The 21,795-nt window shown below is 45.2% G+C and overlaps 1 protein-coding gene across 9 annotated transcripts in view; it reads left to right on the plus strand.

Annotated features, from left to right (window-relative positions):
* Positions 1-2,386: 2,386 nt before the first annotated feature.
* MYO5A (myosin VA) overlaps positions 2,387-21,795 on the plus strand; it is a 95,700-nt gene continuing 76,291 nt past the window's right edge. For 3 of the 9 annotated variants that reach the window (XM_090148848.1, XM_090148852.1, XM_090148853.1), the window contains exons 1-3: positions 7,419-7,815; positions 17,697-17,807; positions 19,272-19,443. In XM_090148848.1, the coding sequence (XP_090004974.1) occupies positions 7,501-7,815; positions 17,697-17,807; positions 19,272-19,443 (598 nt within the window). In that variant the 5' untranslated portion in view covers positions 7,419-7,500. Of the gene's footprint in view, positions 2,619-7,417; positions 7,816-17,696; positions 17,808-19,271; positions 19,444-21,795 lie in introns of those variants that run through there. The other 6 variants (XM_090148850.1, XM_090148851.1, XM_090148854.1 and 3 more) reach the window with 4 other exon arrangements.

The raw sequence follows: 21,795 nt of genomic DNA on the forward strand, positions 1-21,795 counted from the left end.
GAGCCAAGGCAATGCTAAGGAACACAGGCATTAGTATCCTAATTCTAATGGGGAGGGACTTCAGTTGTCAGGCAAAGAGAAACCTGGCAAACACAGTTTTATGCCCAAATCTAATTAAATCTGTTGCACAAAACCGTCCTTGGAGGAGCTTAGTGTGCAGTCACTGTGCTCCCAGACAGTGACCACATTCATCAGGCAGAAGGTGAAACTGCAGTAACCCCAACAACTGCAGTGATGGCTGGGGGCGTTCTGTGGGGAAAGAACAGACTGGGGGATCGTGTAGAGCATGTGAGCAGGATGAATATATTTTGACTAAAAGTGGAGTTAGACTGACTGTGGTGTTTGATCATTCTTCCTCTAGTAGCAGTGATACACCCCTTACAGATCCAAGTCTAGGTATGTCTGAACATAGCAGGCACTGAAGCCTATTTTTCACACTGGTGTGAAAAAAATAATGACAAAGCTTCTACCCATTTCAGACATAGTTGCTTTAAAACTGGGGCTAGTACTTTTTGTTTCTGATTTTGTCTAAAAAACAGATTTCAGTTGGGCTTAGTTTATTTTATTGGAGAATAATACTGCTTTCAATAAAAGAGGCATGTTTGGGTAATGTATCAGCATCTCTAGACAATAGTACAGAATAGCTGCTGTTGATATTCCCAGTACAAGAAGATATGTAGAGTTGTTTCCTCAATAGATTTGAGGAAGAAACATCTGTGGGAGTCTTCCTTGAGAGCATTTTTAAATGTGCAGTGCTTTCTTGGAATTGAACTCTAAGGCTGAAATTAAAGCCAGATGAGAGCTGTGGGTCCTTCTGAACATCAGATCAGTTCTCAGGTGATGGTTTTAAGCCTCTGAAAGAATTTCTGCAAGCTGTTCCAGAGGAATCTCCCTAGTAGGATTAGGCAACTTAATTGGGGCAAGATTTCTGCATGGGAATTTCAAAGAGTCACATAATCATAGAATGTCCAATGGAGAATCTGCTCCTTATGTAAGGCATGATGTGACAACAGCCAAGTAGGAAGGCCTAACAGGGATGAGATGGGGACATCATTAAAATCTTACCATTAGATGCACAATGCAGGAGATGCTTCTTGATGTAACAATGAAGCTATCAATCTATCTACATTACAATCAGGTTATTTCTTGTCAACTTTCAGTGCTCCCAATTCCTGTCCTTAATGACAAGTGTGAAATACAGTTTTATGCAAATTGTGTCAAATCATAGCAGATTTTGTATTCACACTTATTTTCTGCTGGTGCTTATAATTATGTTTGGCTCCTGAGCTCCAGCTGAGAGAGGCTGATGCAGTAATCATAGGCTAGGCAAACTCCTGAAATGAGTGTCTATCATAGAATAGGTGGTGTCCTGAAAAAGGGGATTGTGTATCAGATGTGGAGCAGGATACATAGGTGTGCTGTCCTGTAGGCATAGGATAGTTTGTTAGTTGGGGGACAACCACAGCCTGGAGCCCCAGATGGTGTGTTCTTTTGTTATGTCTGGAAGCAGACTGATAGCTTTGTAGTATGGACTTCTGTTTTGCCACAGGTGCACACGAAGAGCAGCTGTGCAAACTTCTTGGCCAAGCTCATCCCTCACCTGCATGTCCATTCACAGGAACCAGTTCTTGGTTCAACTGTGAAGATTGTACAGCTGCACCTAATACAAAAAACACGGGTAGGGCACCATGTTTTCATCTTACTTGTCCTTATTTTTCCTTTGTGCTCTCTCACTGTGTCCTCTCCTTCAAGTAACAGTGAGTACAGCTGAACCACAGCAGTTGTTGGGAGTCCCTGCTGGGAGTCAGGGCTCGCTCTTCATTCCTGCAGTCACTTCTTGAGGTGTGACTTGGAGGACCCCATCCCCCCCACGGCCAGTTGCCTCCATCTGTTCATCAGGTCTGTCTGTCCTCTGTGACAGGCAGGGCAGGTTGCTGGGCAGTCCAGAACCCGGCGGAATGCAGAGCCGCTGCTGACAGGCCGGGCTCTGCAGGGCTGTGGCGGTCACAGGTCAGAGCACTGCTGCGTCTGGGCCGCGTTCCCAAAGGCGAAGGGCGCACATCGGAGAGCTGCAGTTCTGCCATCCCAAGGACCCGCGCAGCAACGTGGGCTGTGGGAAACCCACTCAGGGCTGATTAAGCGGAGGTGCTGCTCGCATTCCCTTCCGACTCGGGAGCCGCATTTTCTCAAGACGCCGATTTCTCTCAGCCCCTCAGTTCGGAGCTGCGCGCGCCGCTCTGGGCCCGGCGCTCTTCAGCGTTGTGCCTACGAGCGGGGCGTTGCAGACACGCACCGGGCGGTAGCGCCGGGCTGGGACAGGCCGCCCGGCCCCCTCGGCGCAGCCAGGTCCGGGGGCGGGCAGGGCCGGGCCGGGCGCGGCTCCCGGGGCACTCCGCACTCCGTACTCCGCCGCCCGCCCGCCGGTGGGAGGCAGCGCCGCCCGCCCGCCGCGCTCCCACAATGCACAGAGCGGGGCCCCGCAGCCCGCCAGGTAGCAGCAACATGGCGCGCCGCGCCGCCGCCTGAGCATCCTCCCGCCGCCGCCCGTCCGCCCGCCCGCCGCAGCGCGACCGCGCCCCGCGCCCCGCGCCATGGCCGCCTCCGAGCTGTACACCAAGGTAGGGCGGCGGCGGGGAGCGGCGGGGGGCCGGGCCGGGCCTCGCCTTAAGATGGACCCGGCGGGCCGAACCCGGGCTGAGCGCTGCGGGGGGCGGCGGCGCGCGTGTGCGGGGCCGAGCGCGGGGCCGTGCCGGCCGGCGTGCCGCCCGTCGGGGTGCGGCGCTGCGGGGGCCGGCGGGGCTCTGGGGCGCGCTTTGCCGCGCGGAGCGGCGTTCGGTGCAGCCTCGCCTGCGGGATGACGCTGCGCCTTCGGTCGGCGTTCGGCGGCGGCTCGGCGCCCCGCGGGCTGCTCGCCCTGTGTCGGCGGCGGCCCGTGTCCCCGCGGGTCCTCCCGACGCGCCGGCACCGCGGCTCGGCCTGAGAGCGGGCTGCGGCTGGGCTCGTGTCCGTCCGGGGCTTTGTTTCCATTGCTCAGCCGCACCTGGGAACGGCTGGGAAAAGCGGCCGGCCGAGCGGGAGGGAGCGCGGGGTCACCGCCCCGAGCGCCATCGGAACCCTCCAACAGCTCTTTCGGGAAGCTGCCGAAGTCCACGTGCGGCCCTCTGAAGGCCATCGAGGTCCGTAGCCACCTGTGCTGCACTGCCAACCCATCCCCGGGGCGGGAGGTGCACGCCCTGCGTCACGCTGAGTGTCTGTGGGCATCTCCATTCCGTGTCTTGTGGACATTTCTCTCTGTTAACTTTTTGCAAAAAGGGAAGAAAACTCAGGTCAAAAGAGCAGTGGAGCTGCAGGGTTGTTCCCAAGCTGCAGGGTTGTTCCCGAGGGTGGTGCCCAGCTCTATGAGGAGTTACTTTGGGAAGTTACTCTTGATTTCCATCTCTGGGAGGTTCTTACCATGACAGTTAAAATCTCTCATGAGGAGTTAATCAGAAGTATTTGTCTTTAATGTCAAACACTGACCTTGGATTCACTGTCCTGGGCAGCTGAATGGCTCTGGGGCCGCACTGTGCAGGGCAGGGCACGGGCTGCGGGGCGGCTGCAGGAGCACAGCCCTCCTTTCTGCCTTCCCCAGGCAGGGCCGTGGTGCTGCTCTGTCAGGTTTGGTTCCTCCATGAGCAGTGGCAATAGAGCTCATCCCGGGTTGAGTGACACAGATGGTGGATGTAAGGTCATAGTGTGCAGAGGTAAGAAGAGCAAAAAAGTAAAATGGGTTCATCTTCCGGTAGGGTTGTGCTGGATGACCGAGGACTGCAGGATTGCTCCTGTGCTTCCCTCTCGCATGAGGCTGTGCCTGTCCTCTTTAGAGCCATATGCAGGCACAGAAAGAGTGACTTTCACATCTTTTCTATGCTGGCAGGCGCAGCCGGGATTGTCATTCAGGACAGCTCCTTAAAGTACCAGAGCTTCCAATACATCACCACACCCAGCATGTGGTGTTGGTGGCAGGTGTGCCTTGGCTGGGTGCAGGAGGGAATGCATTTGCAGCACATCACTGCTGCCTGTGTGCTGTGTGTGTCTTGGAGCAGCATGCCACCACCACCCGACCTTGCCCACTATCCACCATCCAGTGTGTGTGTGCCAGGTGTCACTGGTAGTGGCTGGGAAAATACATCAGTAGTGGGGATTGCTGTGCAAAGGGCTTGTTGGCATCTCTTGAAATGTTGTCTCGGGGTGTCTGTCCAGACTCAGTGACCACGTAGCCAGCCTCGCTACTCTGCGTTGCTGGTAGTTAATCGGGACGTGTGAATTCAAGTTGGATGGAGAGCTGGCAAAGCTAATTGTGAGTAATGGCCTGAGCTGTGCTGTGCTTTGCATTGCCGCTCCCAGCAATGCTATGAATACAGGTTTTGCTGGGAGGCGTTACCAGCAGGGTCGGGTGCTCCATGGGCTGTGTCCCTGGCATTCTTGGTGTGTGCAGTGCCCCTGGGCTGTGTTGTCCTCCCTTTGAACGCTTTCAATGGCAGATCAGTAGTCCTTCTGTAAGGTAGTTTTCAGAAGTTTTGGAACTTTGGGAATCAAGTGGAATTGTAATGTGCGTCATTTTAATTCCTTTTTTTCCCTGATTTGAGTTGTTCCTGCTTTATGCTGTTTTCCTGCAGCCCACTGCTTTGCTATCTCAAGATATTTCTGTTTCAGTTTTGTATGGCTGGGTTCAACATATTTATTTATTTACCAACTCATTCATTCATCCACTTTGATCCCTGCTGCTGCAACCCTTCCTTTCCCTTTCCACATCTTTCAAGTAAGCTCACCCAGTGTTGGTGACAGCAGCAGTGTCACTTCTGAGCCTTCCAGCAAGCAGCACCCAGTCTCTCTGTGGACCATAGGCATGGGTGAGCTGAGCTCAGCAGCTGACCTCCACTTCTGGTGAAGAAGTGGTTCCGTCTGAGGGTTTGTAGCGTTGGGTTGACATAGGGAAGTGTCGGAGGGAACTGCATGGAACAAAAACCCACCTGTGCAGTTCCCAGCATTGCGAGAGTGCCTTCCTTGCTTACTGTGCTGTCTGCAGGCAGCTGCTTGGCTCTGAGGCCACAGCATTACTAAAGCTCATCTCCCTCTTCTACCAGACTCATCATTTAATCTCTGCAGAATTAAAGAAAGCATTTCTGCTATTGAAGTTGCTCACTGAGCGAGTTGAATTGGTTGAAGTCACAGAATCATCCCATATCACAGGATCTGATTTTGGTGGTCTGTTCCTAATAGGATTAAAGAGATAAAAGCAAGAAGTGTCAGTAAACCCAACTGTGGGCAGTATAGCTGCTGAGGGCAGAGTGGCACAGGGCCAGTGGCTGCAGGGTGCAGAGAAACCAGAACCCAGTGTGTACACATGGGACTCCATGCAACTCAGATTTTGTGACTTGAGCTTATGTTCCTGGAGTCATGACACCTGTGTGTGTCTGGGAGCACACGTCCAGGCACTCCTCATTGGGATGTTTGATTTGTGTGCTGGACGTGTGGAGGTTATCTCTGGTCCAGTTCTGTGCTCACTGGAGTGCAGCAGTGTTTACTGCCGTAGCAGTCAGGCTTGACTGCTGCATTTGTATGGTGGGATTGGAGCCAAGGAGCAGCATGAGGACAGGCTGCTGCTGGTCAGTCATGGTGGTGATGAACTCAAGCAGCGCTATCTTATGCTCTTCTCCTCTGCAGCAGGGAAGAACTTTGTATTTTCCCTGAGAAATAGGTGGTTCTTGCTGCAGAAAATACAGTCTGGGTCAGAGCCAACCCGCATTTCTTGGGAATTTCCGTCATGTCTGCAACTTTCACTGTTTCCTCTTCTGATGGTCTTTTGCTTAAGCCATTGCCATAGACTGTAGTCTCACTCACGGTGCACCACAGATGTATATTTTTATCTTGGAGGGCAATGCTCCTAAGAATTTGAGTGGTTTCAATCTGTACCAAAACTTTCAAGTAAGTAGGAATACATCTGAAGGCACCCAAGCTGTGCAGAACTCAAAGGCTCTTTGTACAGAGCTTCTTCCTCCCCGTAGCTTCACATGTGAGCTGCAGGATGGAGTCTGATGGGGTTGCTAAGGGCTCATTTACCAACACTAGCAGGAAGGCTTCCAGGGACTTTATGGGCAGAGTCCAGTGCCAGGGCCGAGCTTTGTGTTTGCCTTTGCTTGGGACTGCATCATTTCCTCCATGTTCTCAGAATGCTTTGGCTTTGCTTAACCCTGGCTTTGCTTAACTCTGATCCTCCACAAAGCTTTATCTTTACTGGTGTGAGTAATCCTATTGCTTAATTTTACGCTTTGACATCAAGCCTGTACATCTGCAAGGCTTTGACCTTCTATTTCCTCTTATTGCCGAGAAATAATTCTGCCATCATTTGCCTGCCCGGAATAAAACAAAGGGAAACATATGATGGGGATGCTTGCCTGTCAAGTTCTCGGTGTTAAACACTGTGTATGCAGTGTTGCACTAAGTTATAACCTGCCTACTTAAAGCCCAGTTTTAACATCTAATAGCAAGAGCGTATTTTCAGGGGGAGCTTCCACGTTCCAGGCTCCTCACCATCTTGGGCAGATAACGGGGCTGCCGGTCTCCTCGGCATTGCCCTCTTGCTGCAGGCAGCAGCCCGACACGCAGTGCTGAGCAGGGTGGGTCATCTGAGCTCCCCAGTGCTGCACATCTATTTTCCTTATTGGCATGGATTTGGTTTCTTTGTCCCATTAGTGCAGGACAATAGCACGTGCTGTCAGAGACATTCTTTGAATAACAGTGGCATGGAGCTACTCCATGCTGGGGTAAAGCTTCTTAAAGTGTTAGGTGGAAAAGGAGATAAAAGGAAGATGAGCAGATATCAGTGAGAGGTCACCGCAGCAATGGTGGGTCTGAGAGAAACAGTATCAGGACTGAGCTGGAGGACAGGCAGTCAAGATCATTCAGGTATGGTTGTCCATAAAGCTCTCAGGTTAATTCACTTCAAATAAAACCTGCCACCAGTAATTAACAGGATAATTGGCTTGCTGAGTTCACTTAGCTCAGAGGAGACAACGGGGATGGCTGAGAGCAGACTCTTCCAGGCTGCTTACACGTTAGTGTGCTGAGGGTCTTGTTTTTAAAATGAAATATAATGGCTAAAGCAGCACTGCTTTAAAGAGCTCTCATTCTCTCTTTGTAGTAAGCAGTTAAGACAGAAGGATCATATGACTTTTGACTTGCCGTGTAAAGTTCTGTAACTCTGCTGTGTGGTTAGATGCAAACTGCATGCTTCTAACCTAGTTCTAAATATAGAAGAAGAGATGCTTATTTGTGGCATTAGCATCCCCATATGGACTTTTGTAAATGGCTGTGAAAAATCATGAAGTCTTGCTGCAGTTATTTGCAGCACCTTTGAATTCTTTCGTTTGATTATCACAAGCTGAGAGAATTTTGCAATTGCTCACTGACTGATGGGAGGACACTCTTTGTAGAGCTGGAGAGAGAAACTAAAATATTATGGGTCAGCCTAACAATGAGGGAATTCATTGCCCCAGCATGGCATGTCACACGTTACCCTGCAGACTGCATGGGTTATTCATACATATCTTTAAAGCAGATGACCTCAGCTGTTTTGTTCAGGGAACCAGTGAGATTCTCAAGTTGCCTTATGAGTTACTGTGCAGCAGGACAAGAGAGACAGAAATATTTTCCATGGAGGTTAAGCCTATTTTGCCTGGAAAAGAAACACCAACTGCCTTGGAAAGTGCTGAAAATCTGTGTCACAAGAGATACAAGATGGAAATAGATGGTCTAGAATATATGTATGTTAAAGTAAGTAGAATCTGTTTTTGTTTTGTTGGTTTTAACAGAGCTGAAGACTGACAATCTAATCATATAAGAGCTTATTTATAAGAGTTTAAAGTAAATAGAGTTTTGGTTTGTTGTCTGGAGATATGTAAGGAAGGCTATTTGCAAACATTTCAGAAAATGATTTTATTGTTTAGGACATTGTCTCCTTTGGAAGAATATGAGAAGTATTGGCAGAAGTTGTTCAGATTTGATGTCAAAGTGCATCTCCTTGTGCTAACGGTCATGTAATGGAAATACAAGGGCAGCATAAATGATGTACCAACAGTCAGCTAGCAGTGCTTGCAGAGAAAAGTAGCGGAGTACGCCTTTTTCTAAGGCAAAGTATGGTGCAAAATCTAAGCTGTGGCGTGGAAGGACTTTGATTCCTCTCCTCTCACCAGCACAGCCACATCTTATGGAGTTCCCCGTGCTGACTGAGGCAGGCAGTGGTGCTGGCTGTGCTGGGGCATATGGCTGAGGCTGCCCAGGAGCTTCCTTCAGGCTCTCCTGTGCAGGCAGAATCGCCGCGGTTCCCCTCTGAGCACATCTCAGCCCCACTGTGCCTGTTGGCCCCAGTTCTGCTTTCAGCTTCCCCAGCCCTGGTGGAGGACATCTGGCAGATGTCACCCTGCCCGCCGGCTCTGTGCTGAAGCATGTCAGGTTGCTCACACCATTTCTAGTTCCTCGTATGAAGAATTGCTGTTAATTACCTATGGAAATACGGTGAGATTAAATATGGCTCTGTTAATGGGCTTGCTGACATCAGGTTGTGTTACGGTGTTGCAGCGAGGCATTGGTGGTGTAGACTGGACTGTAATGGCTGAATTCTGCTCTGGGTTAGCTGAGTAAAACTGGTTTTCCTTGAGTAAATTGGGCCAAGGCAGTGAAAACTCTGTTTTAATATAATTGCATCTCAAGCTGGTGCTTCTGTACAATTTAACAAAAAAAACCCGATCGCATGCAGTCTGAATGCAGTGGTTTGCAGTCATTCAGTCTGGGTTTTTAGAAAGGCCAGCAGGTATTTTGCTTTTCATGTGACTTTTCTCAAGTGAAATCAGAAGGACTGATCCCAGCTTTATTAAAAAATCTCAGAAAAGTACAGCCTTGCCTACTGTCAGCGTTTGTACCAAACATCCTCCTTTTTTTGCTGTGTGGCTCACAGGTAAGTCAGCAGCTGTCTGCATTCTGGATGCCTTACAGACCCCAAATGTTCACCTGTCTGTGCTGCTGTGTACCAGGTGATCAGCTATGGCTGTGCTGCTCTTCTCTCAATAACTGCTTGTCTCAAACTCTGGTGCCACAGCACAGCACATCTCAGTGCATCTGCCTGATCAGTGCAAGCATTATTTCTCCTTCCTGTCTAGGCGAGTACTAGATACACCAAATAAGCTCATCCCAGAGATGCAGATGGCTCTCTGCTGAAGCACTGACACAGACAAAAGACAACGCTTCCTCTCTCAGTGCTGATGAACCTAAAATGGGCATCCAGCTGCTGCCAGCACTGAGAGCTCCAGCTTCCCGGGGCACAGTTTGGGTTGTGTGGCACACTGCATGAAATGGTCTGGTTCTCCTGCCTGTTGTAGGTGAGCCTTCCAGGAGCTTTGGGAAAAATCAGTGAAAAATGCTGCTGTAAGATAGTAGAGGAAATGAAACAAATGTTATATAAAGATCAACATGTAAAAATCTATAAGAGACATGATGGTCTTCCATGGTCTGGAGACAAGCATGACATCGTGTAACCTTTTCCTAATATTCCTTCTTCAATGCAACTTGTTTCATTAGCTTAATATTCAGAAGGTGGCTGTAGTTTTTCATTTGCCCTTAATTTTTTTGTGGCCGCTATTCTGTAAGTCTTGTAACATGCTTTTCAGGTTGGATGTCCTAGGAGGTATTTTAGGGCAGACTTGTAATTAACTTCTTTTTGAAATTGCCAGCATGTAATTCCATGTTGGCCTTCATTTTGATGGCAGAGGTTGAGATGCAATGCACTGCATACCTCTCGATGTGGGTATGAACCAGAAATCAAGTTTTACCAGTGTCAGAACTCAGCAGTTTGCTGTTGCATAGTTGGAGATAAGTGTCCCACTTCCAATCTGTGTTTTTGATGAGATTACTGTGCTTATTCAAAAAGTTGGTTATATGTTTGTGTGTGCCTCAAGCAATGACCGAAACATTCATGCTTCACTGGGAGCAGTGTGGCTGTGCTGGGCTTCCAGTGTCTGCACGGACACTGCAAAACAGGTTTTAGCTTTGTGTAACTGATAACACAACCTTAATTAAACACTATCAGGAACATCATGTGGTCAGACTCAAAATATACCGAAGCAGGACTGCGTGTGACTTCCCTGAGCTGTGTGGTGGTGTTCAGCTGTGTGTGCTGCTGGCATTGCAACTGAATAATGCACAGACCAAGACTTCAGAAGCGGCAGCTGGCTGAAGATGGCAGCTGCTGGAGGATGGGCAGCCAGGTGTGGAAGGGGAGCTGGGGAATAAAGCAGAGGCTGGTAAATGCTGCTACTGCATGCAGTGCTTTAGAGGGTTTTTTGGATGGGCAACAGTTTGATGGCTAATATGTTGTGTGATATAGTAATGACTAGTTATAAACCAAATCTGTCTTTCCCTGTGACATTAAAGAGAAGGTCAAGTACAGTCAATATGAAAAGTAGAAAGTAAAGCTTTTAAAGATGAAGAAAAGAGATAGATTCACTATTTTTTGATAGATTTGGCAGTGCAAAATAAAGGTTTTCTGGTTTGAAATCATTCCCAGCGTGTGGATTTCCAGGAGATCATTTTATCTGAATTTTATCTGAAAGGTTGCTATAATTTTAATATCTAAATTAATAAAAACAACAACAACAACTTACATTTCTGTTTGGTGGCCAGAATTGCCTGTAGTCACATGCTTATATTGCCTGGGTTTGGGATTTAGCTTTTTTCTGGCGTCACTTCAAAGTAAGGCAGAGTTTCATGTAAACTGATGTAAGCTGAATTCAAGTAAGTGGACGGACATTTCCCCAGTGGCTGACCAACAGTTTTAAATTGTAGTGCAGTGGTGTTCCATAGGATACTCATAGTTAAGGCCCATTTTGGTTGTACCTTGGACCAGAGACACGCTTGAGAAAGTAGGAGTTGTTACAAGTGACCAAGTCCTAAATACAAAGCATACTTTAAATAAATATTAAAAAAAAGACCTTTGATAGAAGCAGTTTCCCTGAATGCAGGGAAGGGCGCAGTGTCTTACATCTCCTTACATCCCTCAGGCCCTGTCACTGCCGCAAGGAGAGCAGAGCTCGGGCTGCCCTCTGCTCCCCGCGAGGAGCTGCAGCCACCATAGGCCTCCCCTCAGCCTGCTCCATGCTGAGCAAACCCACTCAGCCACTGCTCACGCAGCATGCCCTCAGACCTTCTCCATGTTCATAGCCCTCTGGTTGCTGGAGCTGTGGCAGAATGGCAGTGACTCCGTGCTGTGGTACAGCTGCTAGCTTGGGGCAGTTGTTTAGCGGAGAGGGAGATGCAGGCATAACATGTTCACCTATACATACAATTACATATTCATGCATCAGCTAAAAGAAATAATAATAAAATTTCTACCTGGAGCAACCTTCAGAAGAGCCTGCCGTGCTGATTCGTTCTGCAGTGACACAGCCAAGCTGCTACTCTTGGTTTAAATGCCCCAACTGTTAGGTTGTTTTTTCTTAAATTCATCTCTGCAGTGACTGTGGTAGTTAAACACACGGAGACCTCTGGCATTTATCAGTTCATGGCTGTGCTGCTCTGTTCATTGGAGTTCACTCTTTGTTTGCACTTGTTCTTGAGGAGGAGAACTGCTGTTCTGCTGCAGTCTGTTGTTACATACAGGTCTGTCTCTGTGTTTGACCTTTACCAACATGGAGGTAACTCAGAGGCTTGGTTTGATGACTGAAACTTTTGGTGGCATTACTTGATGTTGTTTGTGACTCGTTTTCTACTTGTTTATCTCAGGATGAGTTTGTAAGTCACTCCCTGGGTGTGTATTAATAGTCACCGTACAGCTGCCTGCGGGCCCCAGGACTCCCATCTGCCATTCTGGTCCCGGGGTACCGTGCTGTCCCAGGTCTCTGTGGTATGTTGTTTTTCCATCCCTTTCCTAGTTCTGCTTGTGTAACCATTAAAGATGATGTCAACCTATGGAGTTCAGTGAAAGCTATATGTAAGAGCATCTCGAGATATCAGTGTAATTCGTTCTATAGGAAGAAGTCTCAGGCTATTTAAGCTCATAGACACATCTTCTTGGAGTTCAGTATTTTGAAATTGGCCTTAAAATGCGTTACACCACTGTTAGCTGAAGGAGCTGCTGGTCAGAATGATTCCTCCAGACACCAGAGTTTACCAGTTTAGCAGTCCTTGCTTATACAGAAGCTTATATACACTTATGCAGAGCATTACAAACAAGCTGTATGACAAGGCACCAGTGAGACTTGACCTTCTGTTTCATTTAATTTACTGATCTCATAAGGATAGAGCAGTAAAGTCCAATAAAAACTAAGAACTCTTTTCCTTATTTTCTATCATAACCATTTGAGAGTAATAAGGTCTGAGAGGGAAGTGTGATGATTTCCTAGCCATAAGGCAACAAAGAACTGTTAGAATGCAGGACTGCTTATTTTCCCTGCAAGCCTGGAATGAGATCTGCAGAAGTTTCAGGCAGAAATGTTTAGCTGAATTCTCTTTCTTTGAGCCTTAAAAAATATGCAAAATATGTTTTAGATGTAAAAGAAAATTGATTGCATATTAATGGAGATATCTGCAGAGTTCAGCAGTTCTAAGAAACAGATATTAATAGCAACTAAAAGTTTGGGGAACCTTGGGGAGATAAATTTCTCTTCCTGTGTTAGAGATTTATGTGGTAGTCTTTTAGTCTTCCTATTAGAAAAACAGCTTATGTGAAATTATTTGTCAGATGAAGCATTAATACAAACGGTCACAGATGTTCTCCCCACTATATATCATATTAACGTCTTTTTAAACTGATACATAATAAATATTAGGTCTTAAACTGTATGAGAGGTGTAGAAATGGCTGTTGCTGAGCAACGAGACAGAAAATACTCTCCATGCCAGAAGAATGCTACTACTGCTAAGAAAATCAATAATTTTTGTTGTAATTCTCTTGGAAAGTTAATTATGTCGTTTCCCTCAGGTCATAACAAGAATTTAGAGAAGTTGCTCTGAAATTTTGGATCCTGCTTGTCATGGAAGTGAAGTCTTTGGCTGCTTTCTGATCCTCCCTGGTTACTTGCCATTTCTCTAAAAGGACATAAAGTCTTGTCTTTCTTTTCACACTGCAACCAGCAGCAGCACTTTGGTACTAGATACGCAGTGCTTCCTCAGGACTGTGTCTGTATGGGAGTACTGCAAAAAATCATACTGGTCTCAGCACTGGGGGAACTGGGACCTGCTGCTGCCTCCCGTGTTACCAGTGAGGATCTCTGCATGGTTTCTAGGCTGGTCAAGTTCAGACTTGTGTTTAAGCCTGTTACTCACCTAGACATGCATCTGCTTGTGTTATTAGTACAGAAGAGAAAGTTTTTCAAAGTGCTTTTAGGTTCAGAATTGCCACCCGTGGTGTTGGAACCATGAGATCTTTGTAAGGGAGAATACAGGCTGAAAGCTAGTTATTCCAATAGCATCAATTGATGTTTTCAGAGCAATCCTACCCAAGGAAATCGCACAGCTCAGGAAATCCTATTCTAATAAGTAAGCATTTTGCATAGGTAAGCTCAACTGTTTCACCCAGCCTTTCACAGCCTTGTAGCTGTGCCTTGCTAACAGGCGTTTTTCCTTTTCCAGCCTTAATGATGCAGATTGTTCTCTCCGGGAGGCCATGCTCAGAGTTAGCAGCAGGCTCATGCTGCATGAGTTTGGTCCAGTTTGGGCTGTTGCTATTCCATCAGCTTCCTCAGCTCGTGCTGCTGGTATCTCTTCAATCCAGACATTGACAAACTGCTTTATTCCTACTCAAAAATAAGGTCCTTCTTGAAGGAGAGAGAAGTAATGTCTGTCTTAAGTTCTTCATGACTAGCACCTGAAAAGCTGTGGGTTTTTAGGCTGTCTGTAAATGAAAAACTCTGTCAACTTTGCTAAAGTGAAAGCCATAGGAGCTCAAGGGAGGTCATAAGAGCAGGTCTTAGGTGCTAGGGACACCTTTGTTGGGTTGAAATTTCCTGTTTCTTTTTGTTAGGTTATAGATCACCTTGTGAAGTCTTTCAGTGCATCTCAGAAGAGCTGCTGTGCTGGACAAATAGCTGCATCTCCTGCTATAATTGTGGTTATGCAGTGGAAGTGGAAAACCAACTGCTGAAGCCAGTGCTGGGCCGCTTGCATTTCTAATTCTGTTCGGTCAGCAATGTCAGTTTGTGCTTCAAGAGGTTAATATCTCAGAAGAGAAGCTTTCTGAGTCATATGGTCTCATTTGATAGATAATTGTTATAGTCTGCTGATTTCTTCATGTGATCTAAGATGAAATCATGAGGTATTACAGAACACTGCAATTTTCTATTACACTTTCCTATTTTATGAAATTCTGATAATCCAGTGAAATTTCTGAGCTACCAGTGAGAAATAAATACGTTGCCCTGTCTTTTTGTCAGGGTCATCCTGTCAGTAACTATCAGTAACACTGAGCCCTGCGTACTGCCTCGCAGCACTTGTCCTTCCAGCACAGAGCATGGTGCTTTTGTCCCTCCCTGTGACTGTGCAGGTAGTGGTGTTTGACGTCACTGCTGAGGCTGGAAGAGTCTAGGCAAGAAATGTAATTTTGACATAACCCTGCTTATATGTATTCAGTAATTTCTTTTTCCTCCTGAACTCACGGCTATCTCACAACGTGCCTTTTATTCATTCTGATAATTTGTGAAGCTAGTTTAGAATAAGCAACAGCTGTATTTTCCTAAAATGTCATTCACTGCTTTTCCTTGAGTCCGTCTAACTGTTACCTCCCTATCAACGTTTTCATCCTGGTTCACTAAGCACAATTTCAGTAAAGTTAATCTGATTCTTGCTGTTGTTTTTACTGCAATTTCAGTGTTATTTTTGGCTAGAATTTCCTACCCCTTTTTAGAAGATTGATTTGTAATTCATTGTCTCTAGAAGTTTATCATGTTTTAGTCTTACTTTAATGTAGGCATAAGCTTTCTTTTGTATATCAGTCAATAAGGATGAATATTAGGCATATCAGAGCAAGGCGCTTCCCAGATGACCTTGGTCCTGTTTCCACCAGTGACAGTTCTGTGGTTTCTGCTTAGGCTTGGAGCACACAAAAGACTTTATGGCAGTGGAATTTTACCATCAACTGATTATGCAAAAGATAGAGTGAAGATCTGATTTGGCAAACCATTCTGCTAAGTTAGTGAGGTGAGAATGCTGGGAAATGATTCACTGCTTCTGATTAGGACTCTCTCTCTCTTTACTCCTACTTGCTCTTTTTACCAGGTGTTTCTTTGGCAGCAATTTAAGGTTAGGCAGTGATGCTGCAGCTTTGTGCTCTCAGGATGACTTTAGTATCTGTGAGGTTATGTCATGTGGAAGATTCAGCTGTCTCTAGTAACCCAGTTTCTATGGTGATCTGTTTTCTGCTTTCTCCTTCCTTTCTGCAGACAGTAGAAAATGTACAGTTTCAGCTGAATAAATTAGAGGTGCCTATTTCGTTCTGGCATAGATCACATAATTAGAAACTGCTGTGCAACATTTCCTGCCTGAAGTTAACTTGGTGTCTTACAGGACTGTTGCCTTTCTAACACTGGAAAACAGTTGATGACCAGCCTGCTGGCCCTTCTGTCCTGTCCGTCTTTATAGCTTACCTCTACTTTATTACCTTTTCTTTGTTCCTGATGGAAAACCACTTTGTAGATGAGAAACTGCTGCTTTAGCTGAGGAAATAAAAAGTCATAACAATTGGACCAAGTGCAGTCCATACACGTTTTGTCTTCAGCTGTGACTGATAGGGTGATGTCTTTGTGTTAAACTGACAGATTTCCCCAGGCTCTGGGGAATAGTCGTTGCTATTCATGTGGTTTCTGTTGGCTCAGTAGTGGCTACACAGTAGGCTTAGGATGAGGGGGAAATCCATCCCAACTCAATAACACTGCAACAAATACCAGCTCTGAAGTGACAGCGCTGACGTTGCTGTGGAAAGGAGTGAACATGCTGGATTTTGTGAGAGGAAATGCATTGGGCTCAGCTGCCGACACCCAGCAGTTTCACGTACCTGAAATGAGATGTCAAAGCCTGGTAATTAAAAGGGCTGCAGTATTTTTGCTGGAGTTAGCAGTGCTGCCCGGGGCCGTGCAGCGCCGTACCTGCCTGGCTGCACCTGGGCGTGCGCTGCCACTGGGCTCCTGCCCTGCAACAAGAAGGCAGTGCGAAGTTCGACTGCTAATCTGGAATGGAAGCTGCTCCTTGTTTTAAATAGTTTCCTCCGGTTTCCTTTTTGCCACAGTGGATGCATACTGCGGGACTGAGTTTGTTTTCAAATGATAAAGGATTTATTTATGCTGGTAACAATCTCAGAACCATCTTAACTCTTTTCAGCCCCTTATCTGTCAGTCTTGGCGAGGTTCTTAATGCTCTGTCAAAAGACAACTGGGGAGTACTGCAGCAGCTGGTGTCAGGATCACAGAAGTTGGATGGGACCTTTAAAGGCCATCTAGTCCAACTCCACTGCACTGAGCAGGGACACCAACGGCTCCGCCAGGTGCTCAGAGCCCCTCCAGCCTGACCTTGGATGTTTCCAAGGATGGGCAGCCTGTTCCAGTGCCTCACAACCCTGACTGTAAAAAAACTTCTTCATTTACCCACTATAAATCTCCTCTCTTCTAATTTGAAACCATTTTCCCTTGTCCTGTCACGGCAGACCCTACCAGAGAGTCTTCTTTCTTACAGCCCACCTTTAGATATTGAAAGGCTGCTCTCAGGTCTCCATGAAGCCTCTGCAGGCTGCACAGCCCCAGCCCCCAGCTCCCTCAGCCCTTCCTCACAGGGCACGTGTTCCATCCCCTGGATCATTTTTATGGCCCTCCTTTGGACGTGGTCCAAGAGGTCCATGTCTCTCACATACTGAGGACTTCACAGCTGATTTTCTTTTAAATTTCTTCTGGATGTTAAACATAAGCAATAGGAAAATGTGCTGCTTTTTTTTTTTCTTTCTTTCTTTTAAATTTTGGACTTTTTTGTTTGGCTTGGCTTGTATTCAAGGATGTTTCCTAAAAACTGTTGTTAGGCATTGTCCATTTCAGTTCACACCAAACGGAAGCCATCCAGATGAGCCACCCTTCTTTGTTGTGGCATTCCCAGGACTTAGCATTGGAGAACACAGCCAGGCAGCTGCATAAATTTGGCACACGTGTAGCACTTCTAAGAGCCTGGCAGAGAGCAGGCCCGTATCTTTGGCTTGGGTGAAAATGATCACAACAGGAATTAGACTTTTTTTCTCTATTGTTTGGAGGGACTTCAGAATCTTCTCAGAAGAGCTACCCTTAAGTAATTTCTTTGGTAGCCAAGTTTTTGACCTCTGAAAACACAGGTAGTTTATTTTGTCGATTTTCAGCAATGAATGTGCGTCTTAGAACATTATTTTGCATAGGAAATGGCCTTTTCTTACTGCAGAAAGGCAATGAAGACAATGCATACATAGCTTTGTGTCAACAGAATAACTTAGTCACTTCCTCTGTGCTAGTCAACATATCTTTTGCTTAAAGGTTTGGCTATAAACAGATGTATTTTAAAAAAAAGAGAAAAAAAAAAAGATTTTGGTATCATATATGTTGATGATTTCATGATATTGCTTCAAGAAGTCACTGATCTTTTGCTGTTGTTTTTATGTTGCAGTATGCCAGGGTTTGGATTCCTGACCCAGAGGAGGTCTGGAAGTCAGCAGAACTTCTGAAAGATTATAAACCTGGAGATAAAGTTCTTCAGCTTCGCCTTGAAGAGGGCAAGGTAGGTCTGCATGTTAAATCCTGACATTGTTCTTGGGAGACTGGTGTATCTAACACATGAAGCTGTATTGTAAAACTGTAGCCCTATTTTTATATGTGTTATTATTTTTGACCACAGAGTTTGAGTATTACTTTTTATGTGATGAATTATGTTTATTTACAGAATTCCATTTTGCCTGATTTTTTGAAGTAACTAAGATAACAAAAATGTTGGTTGTATCCAGCTGCATGTATTACTCAGTTATATATATGTATCTTTTTCTACTTATGCTGTTAAAGCTATAACCCTGGTTGATACTCCAGGGGGCAACAAGGAGAATAGTGTTGCAGAAAGAAATGGTGACTTTCAAATTCAGAGTAGCTATGAGAAAGTTAGTATCAATAGGATGGGGCAAGGATTAAGAGCATTGCCAGAATGGTATGGTATGCAGTGTGGAGAAGGGGTGACATCCCTCTGAAAAGATCACATCCTTGCAGTGAAGGCCTGTTTATATTTTCTTACACCATTTAAATGGTTATTTAATGTCAGTGTATAATGGAAGTGGTTCTTCAGGTCTTCTCATAGAAAATAAAGATCTCCTGCAGTAGTTCAAGGATTTATTTTTAATTTATTTTCTTCCTACCAGTGGGCACCTTACATGCTGTTTTCAGATGGAGGTCTACATAGTAATTAAATAAAATGAGCAGATTATATGTATAGAATAGGTCCTAAGTTAAAACACTTTAATTGAATGAATTTCATTCATTGACTCACTCACATCTCTGATATGGCAAACCGAGCACAACCTTTTCAATCAGACAAGATCTGTTTTGCTCCACCCTCCGCATTCCAGACTGTGCAGTGATGCTGCACACTTGTGTATTGAATGTAGTAGAATGCAGATGTTTGCCAGTTAAGACACATTGTGCTGGGACAAGAGAATGTCAGGTAAATAAAGTATTATTTCCTCCAGAGACAGATGCAATTAAAACATCTACATTAGAGATTAATTTGCATAAATCTGTGTGAATTATAACTAACATTTTTTTCAGTTTGTGTTTCCATAGCATCTTGTCCTTGCCAACATTCTTGTGTGATGTTGTTATATATAAGGCTGGCTGTAGACTGATGGAAAATTATTTCCTCTGTCCTGCTCAAGAGGAAAATAATATGGAAAACTAATTAGATTTGTGATAAAACACATTTCAGTTTATTTAATAAAAAGATTTGGCAGCAAAAGCAAGGCATTTGTTTAAGTAATAGTTTAAAAGGATGAAATACATTTATTATTGCCTATTGCATGTAGAAAACCCCTTTGGGAATTTTTTAATGATACTTTTGGAGAACCCAAATCACCAGACAATGTAAGTGTTATCTTTTGTTTTTATACCTTGTGAATCTTTTGCTGGGAAGAATGGTGGGAGGGGTTGAATGAAGGGGTCTAAGCAGCAGTTCTTTCAACACGTGCTTCTATTTGATTTTCAGGACCTAGAATATTGCCTTGATCCGAAGACTAAGGAACTCCCACCCTTGCGAAACCCTGACATCCTTGTTGGTGAAAATGACCTCACTGCACTCAGTTATCTCCATGAACCCGCTGTTCTACACAACCTCAAAGTTCGATTTATAGACTCTAAACTCATTTATACCTATTGTGGCAAGTACTGTCTTTTTATCCTGTAATCTTCACAGAGACTGCAGTAGACAGGAAAAGTTTGTTATTGATATTTGTACTTTTAACTTAATGGTAGGGCAGGTTGGGCTGTTCTTGTGAAAGTCCCTTTTTTTTGTGGTCATTAAGTGCACCAAGTAGGCTTGAAATTATTAAGGCTCAAAGAAAACTGACTTCACCTTATGTTCCTCTAGCTTCCCAGTGGGCTTTCTTTATAAAATTTTAGCCACGGACAATTTTAACCATGGGATTCCTTGCTGACTGTTGTTCCCCTTAGGCACGTGTAGGTAGGCAGGCGTTGGCTGGAGGAGAGCTTCACATGCTGAGGATGTAGGAGGCTAGCCTTGCTGTTTGATGGATTTATTGCTTCCTGCCTTTGATTGCCTCTGTCTGTATTGAGCTGCCATATCTTTGTGCTAAAGATACCCCTTTATTTTCCTTTTTGTTTTTTCTAGTCAGTGAAACTATGAGAGTGCATTTGTAACAGTGTGTGAGCCAGTGCTTGTCCATTCACAATCATGAGCAGTGTGAATTTAAAAAATACTTCTTAGCTCACAGAAGATGTTACCTAAAGGTGTAATTGCCTGTAATATTTTCATACAGCCAAACTGTGGGGAAGTTACTTTAACAAACACTTCATTGTAGGTACAAAATTGTAGCTGAGTTGTCTGTTTTAAGGACGCACTGATAGTTTAGGCTTAATGTTTTTGGGCTTGTGTGCACGTGTATCTTTTAAATTTTAGTTTTTAGTCAAAATACATTTTTAACTTTTTGATGTAGGCATTATATTACAAACAGTCTGTTAACTTTTCAAATATTTCTTTAGTTTGCTTATTTTTTGGACATTGTGCTAGTACATAAGGAACAGTTTAAGTCATGTTGTCATTTGTTGTGTTTTTGTTTTTTACATTTAGGTCTGAGTAAAAGAAAACATAATATGATGATGTGATTCCTGGAAATCAAATACTAAAAATTTCCTTCTTGTGAATGTCTGATTAAAACAAAGACACATTCTTCCCATACACGTAGTCAAATTACTATTAGCATATTCATCAGAGCTCAGTTTATGCCAGCAGAAAACATACCCCACGATTTCTTTTTAAGTACACAATTTAACTTTGTTACTAATCAAGTGTTTGTAGGACAGTTCCAGTTCTTGTTACCATATGCCAGAGGTTATTGAGCCTTCTCCGTGTTATCACACATTAGACTTGCTATTTATGATTTCATTGTGCTTTGCACTCTTTGCAGACTGTAGAGTAGACTTTCACAAAGCTGTGGAAGTCATGTTGCAGGATGGCCCTTGACAGATAGCAGCAAATCGTGGCTGCTGGTATCTGAAGTAGAAGTTTCTGTTTTGCATTATAAGGCCTTGTTCTGTCCTGGTCTGCAGGTGGAAAGTACCATGTGTCAGATTTCCTTCTTCTGGATATTCTTACAGTTCCACCATGGTGAGGGATGTGGGGAATGAAGGCAAGCAGCATGTTAGGCACTTTGTGATGACCACAGCACAAGCATTAGCATTGTGCTACATTTTGCCCTCACCAGCAGTTCTTAACCTGTGGGAGCCCAGCAGAGTGCATCTGTTCCCAATCCTGCTCTGAGCAGTGCCTGGACCATGCGGGCCTGAATCTGACTTTGCCTCCCTCTGCTTGTAGGCAGCCTTCATTCACATAGGTTTGGGAGATGATGCATACCTATATGTCTTCCTGTCACACAGTTAGAGTGTGACCACAGGCACTGGATGGTTTAGGCTAGAAGACCTCTGGAAGTCTTCCAGGAAGCTCCCTTCTTACAAACAGATCTGATGAGACTGGGTTGCTCAGGGCTTTGACTAAAGACACCACAGTCTGGGCAGCCCCTTCTAAGGGTGCATGTTTTAATTCCAGAATTCTCAGCTCCCCCATCTTGGACATAGCCCACATTTCTGTCTCTAGTGCCCCCATGGCAAAGCTCCTGATGGGGGAGTGTTCAGTGAAAGGGCTTTTGTGTAACTGGAGTCTCACAACCTGACCTTGTAAATAGTTTCCAGTTTATGAGTGTGGTGTCTGCAAGCACAGCCATGCCTGTCCTGTGAGGCAGTCTGCCTGGTTTGTGTTTTGTTTGCTTGTAAACATGGATTATGTTTGGTGTTCTGTAAGAAGCTTTCTAAAGGAGTGTGTTGTCTGCTGGTTTTGTTTTCTGTTTGAGAAGACAGCTTGTTTTTATGTTTGTCCTAGTGCTGCTTTAGTTGTGGGTATGGCTGATGTTACACAGTTTCTCCTTGGGCTAGAGGGCTTTTAGCAGCTTATGGAATTCATTGATTCGGAATTGCTGAGCTTGGTCAGCCCTTCTGCT

Source organism: Phasianus colchicus, chromosome 12, assembly GCF_987193195.1.
Source record: "Phasianus colchicus chromosome 12, bPhaCol1.hap1.1, whole genome shotgun sequence".
NCBI classification, from domain to species: Eukaryota; Metazoa; Chordata; class Aves; order Galliformes; family Phasianidae; genus Phasianus; species Phasianus colchicus.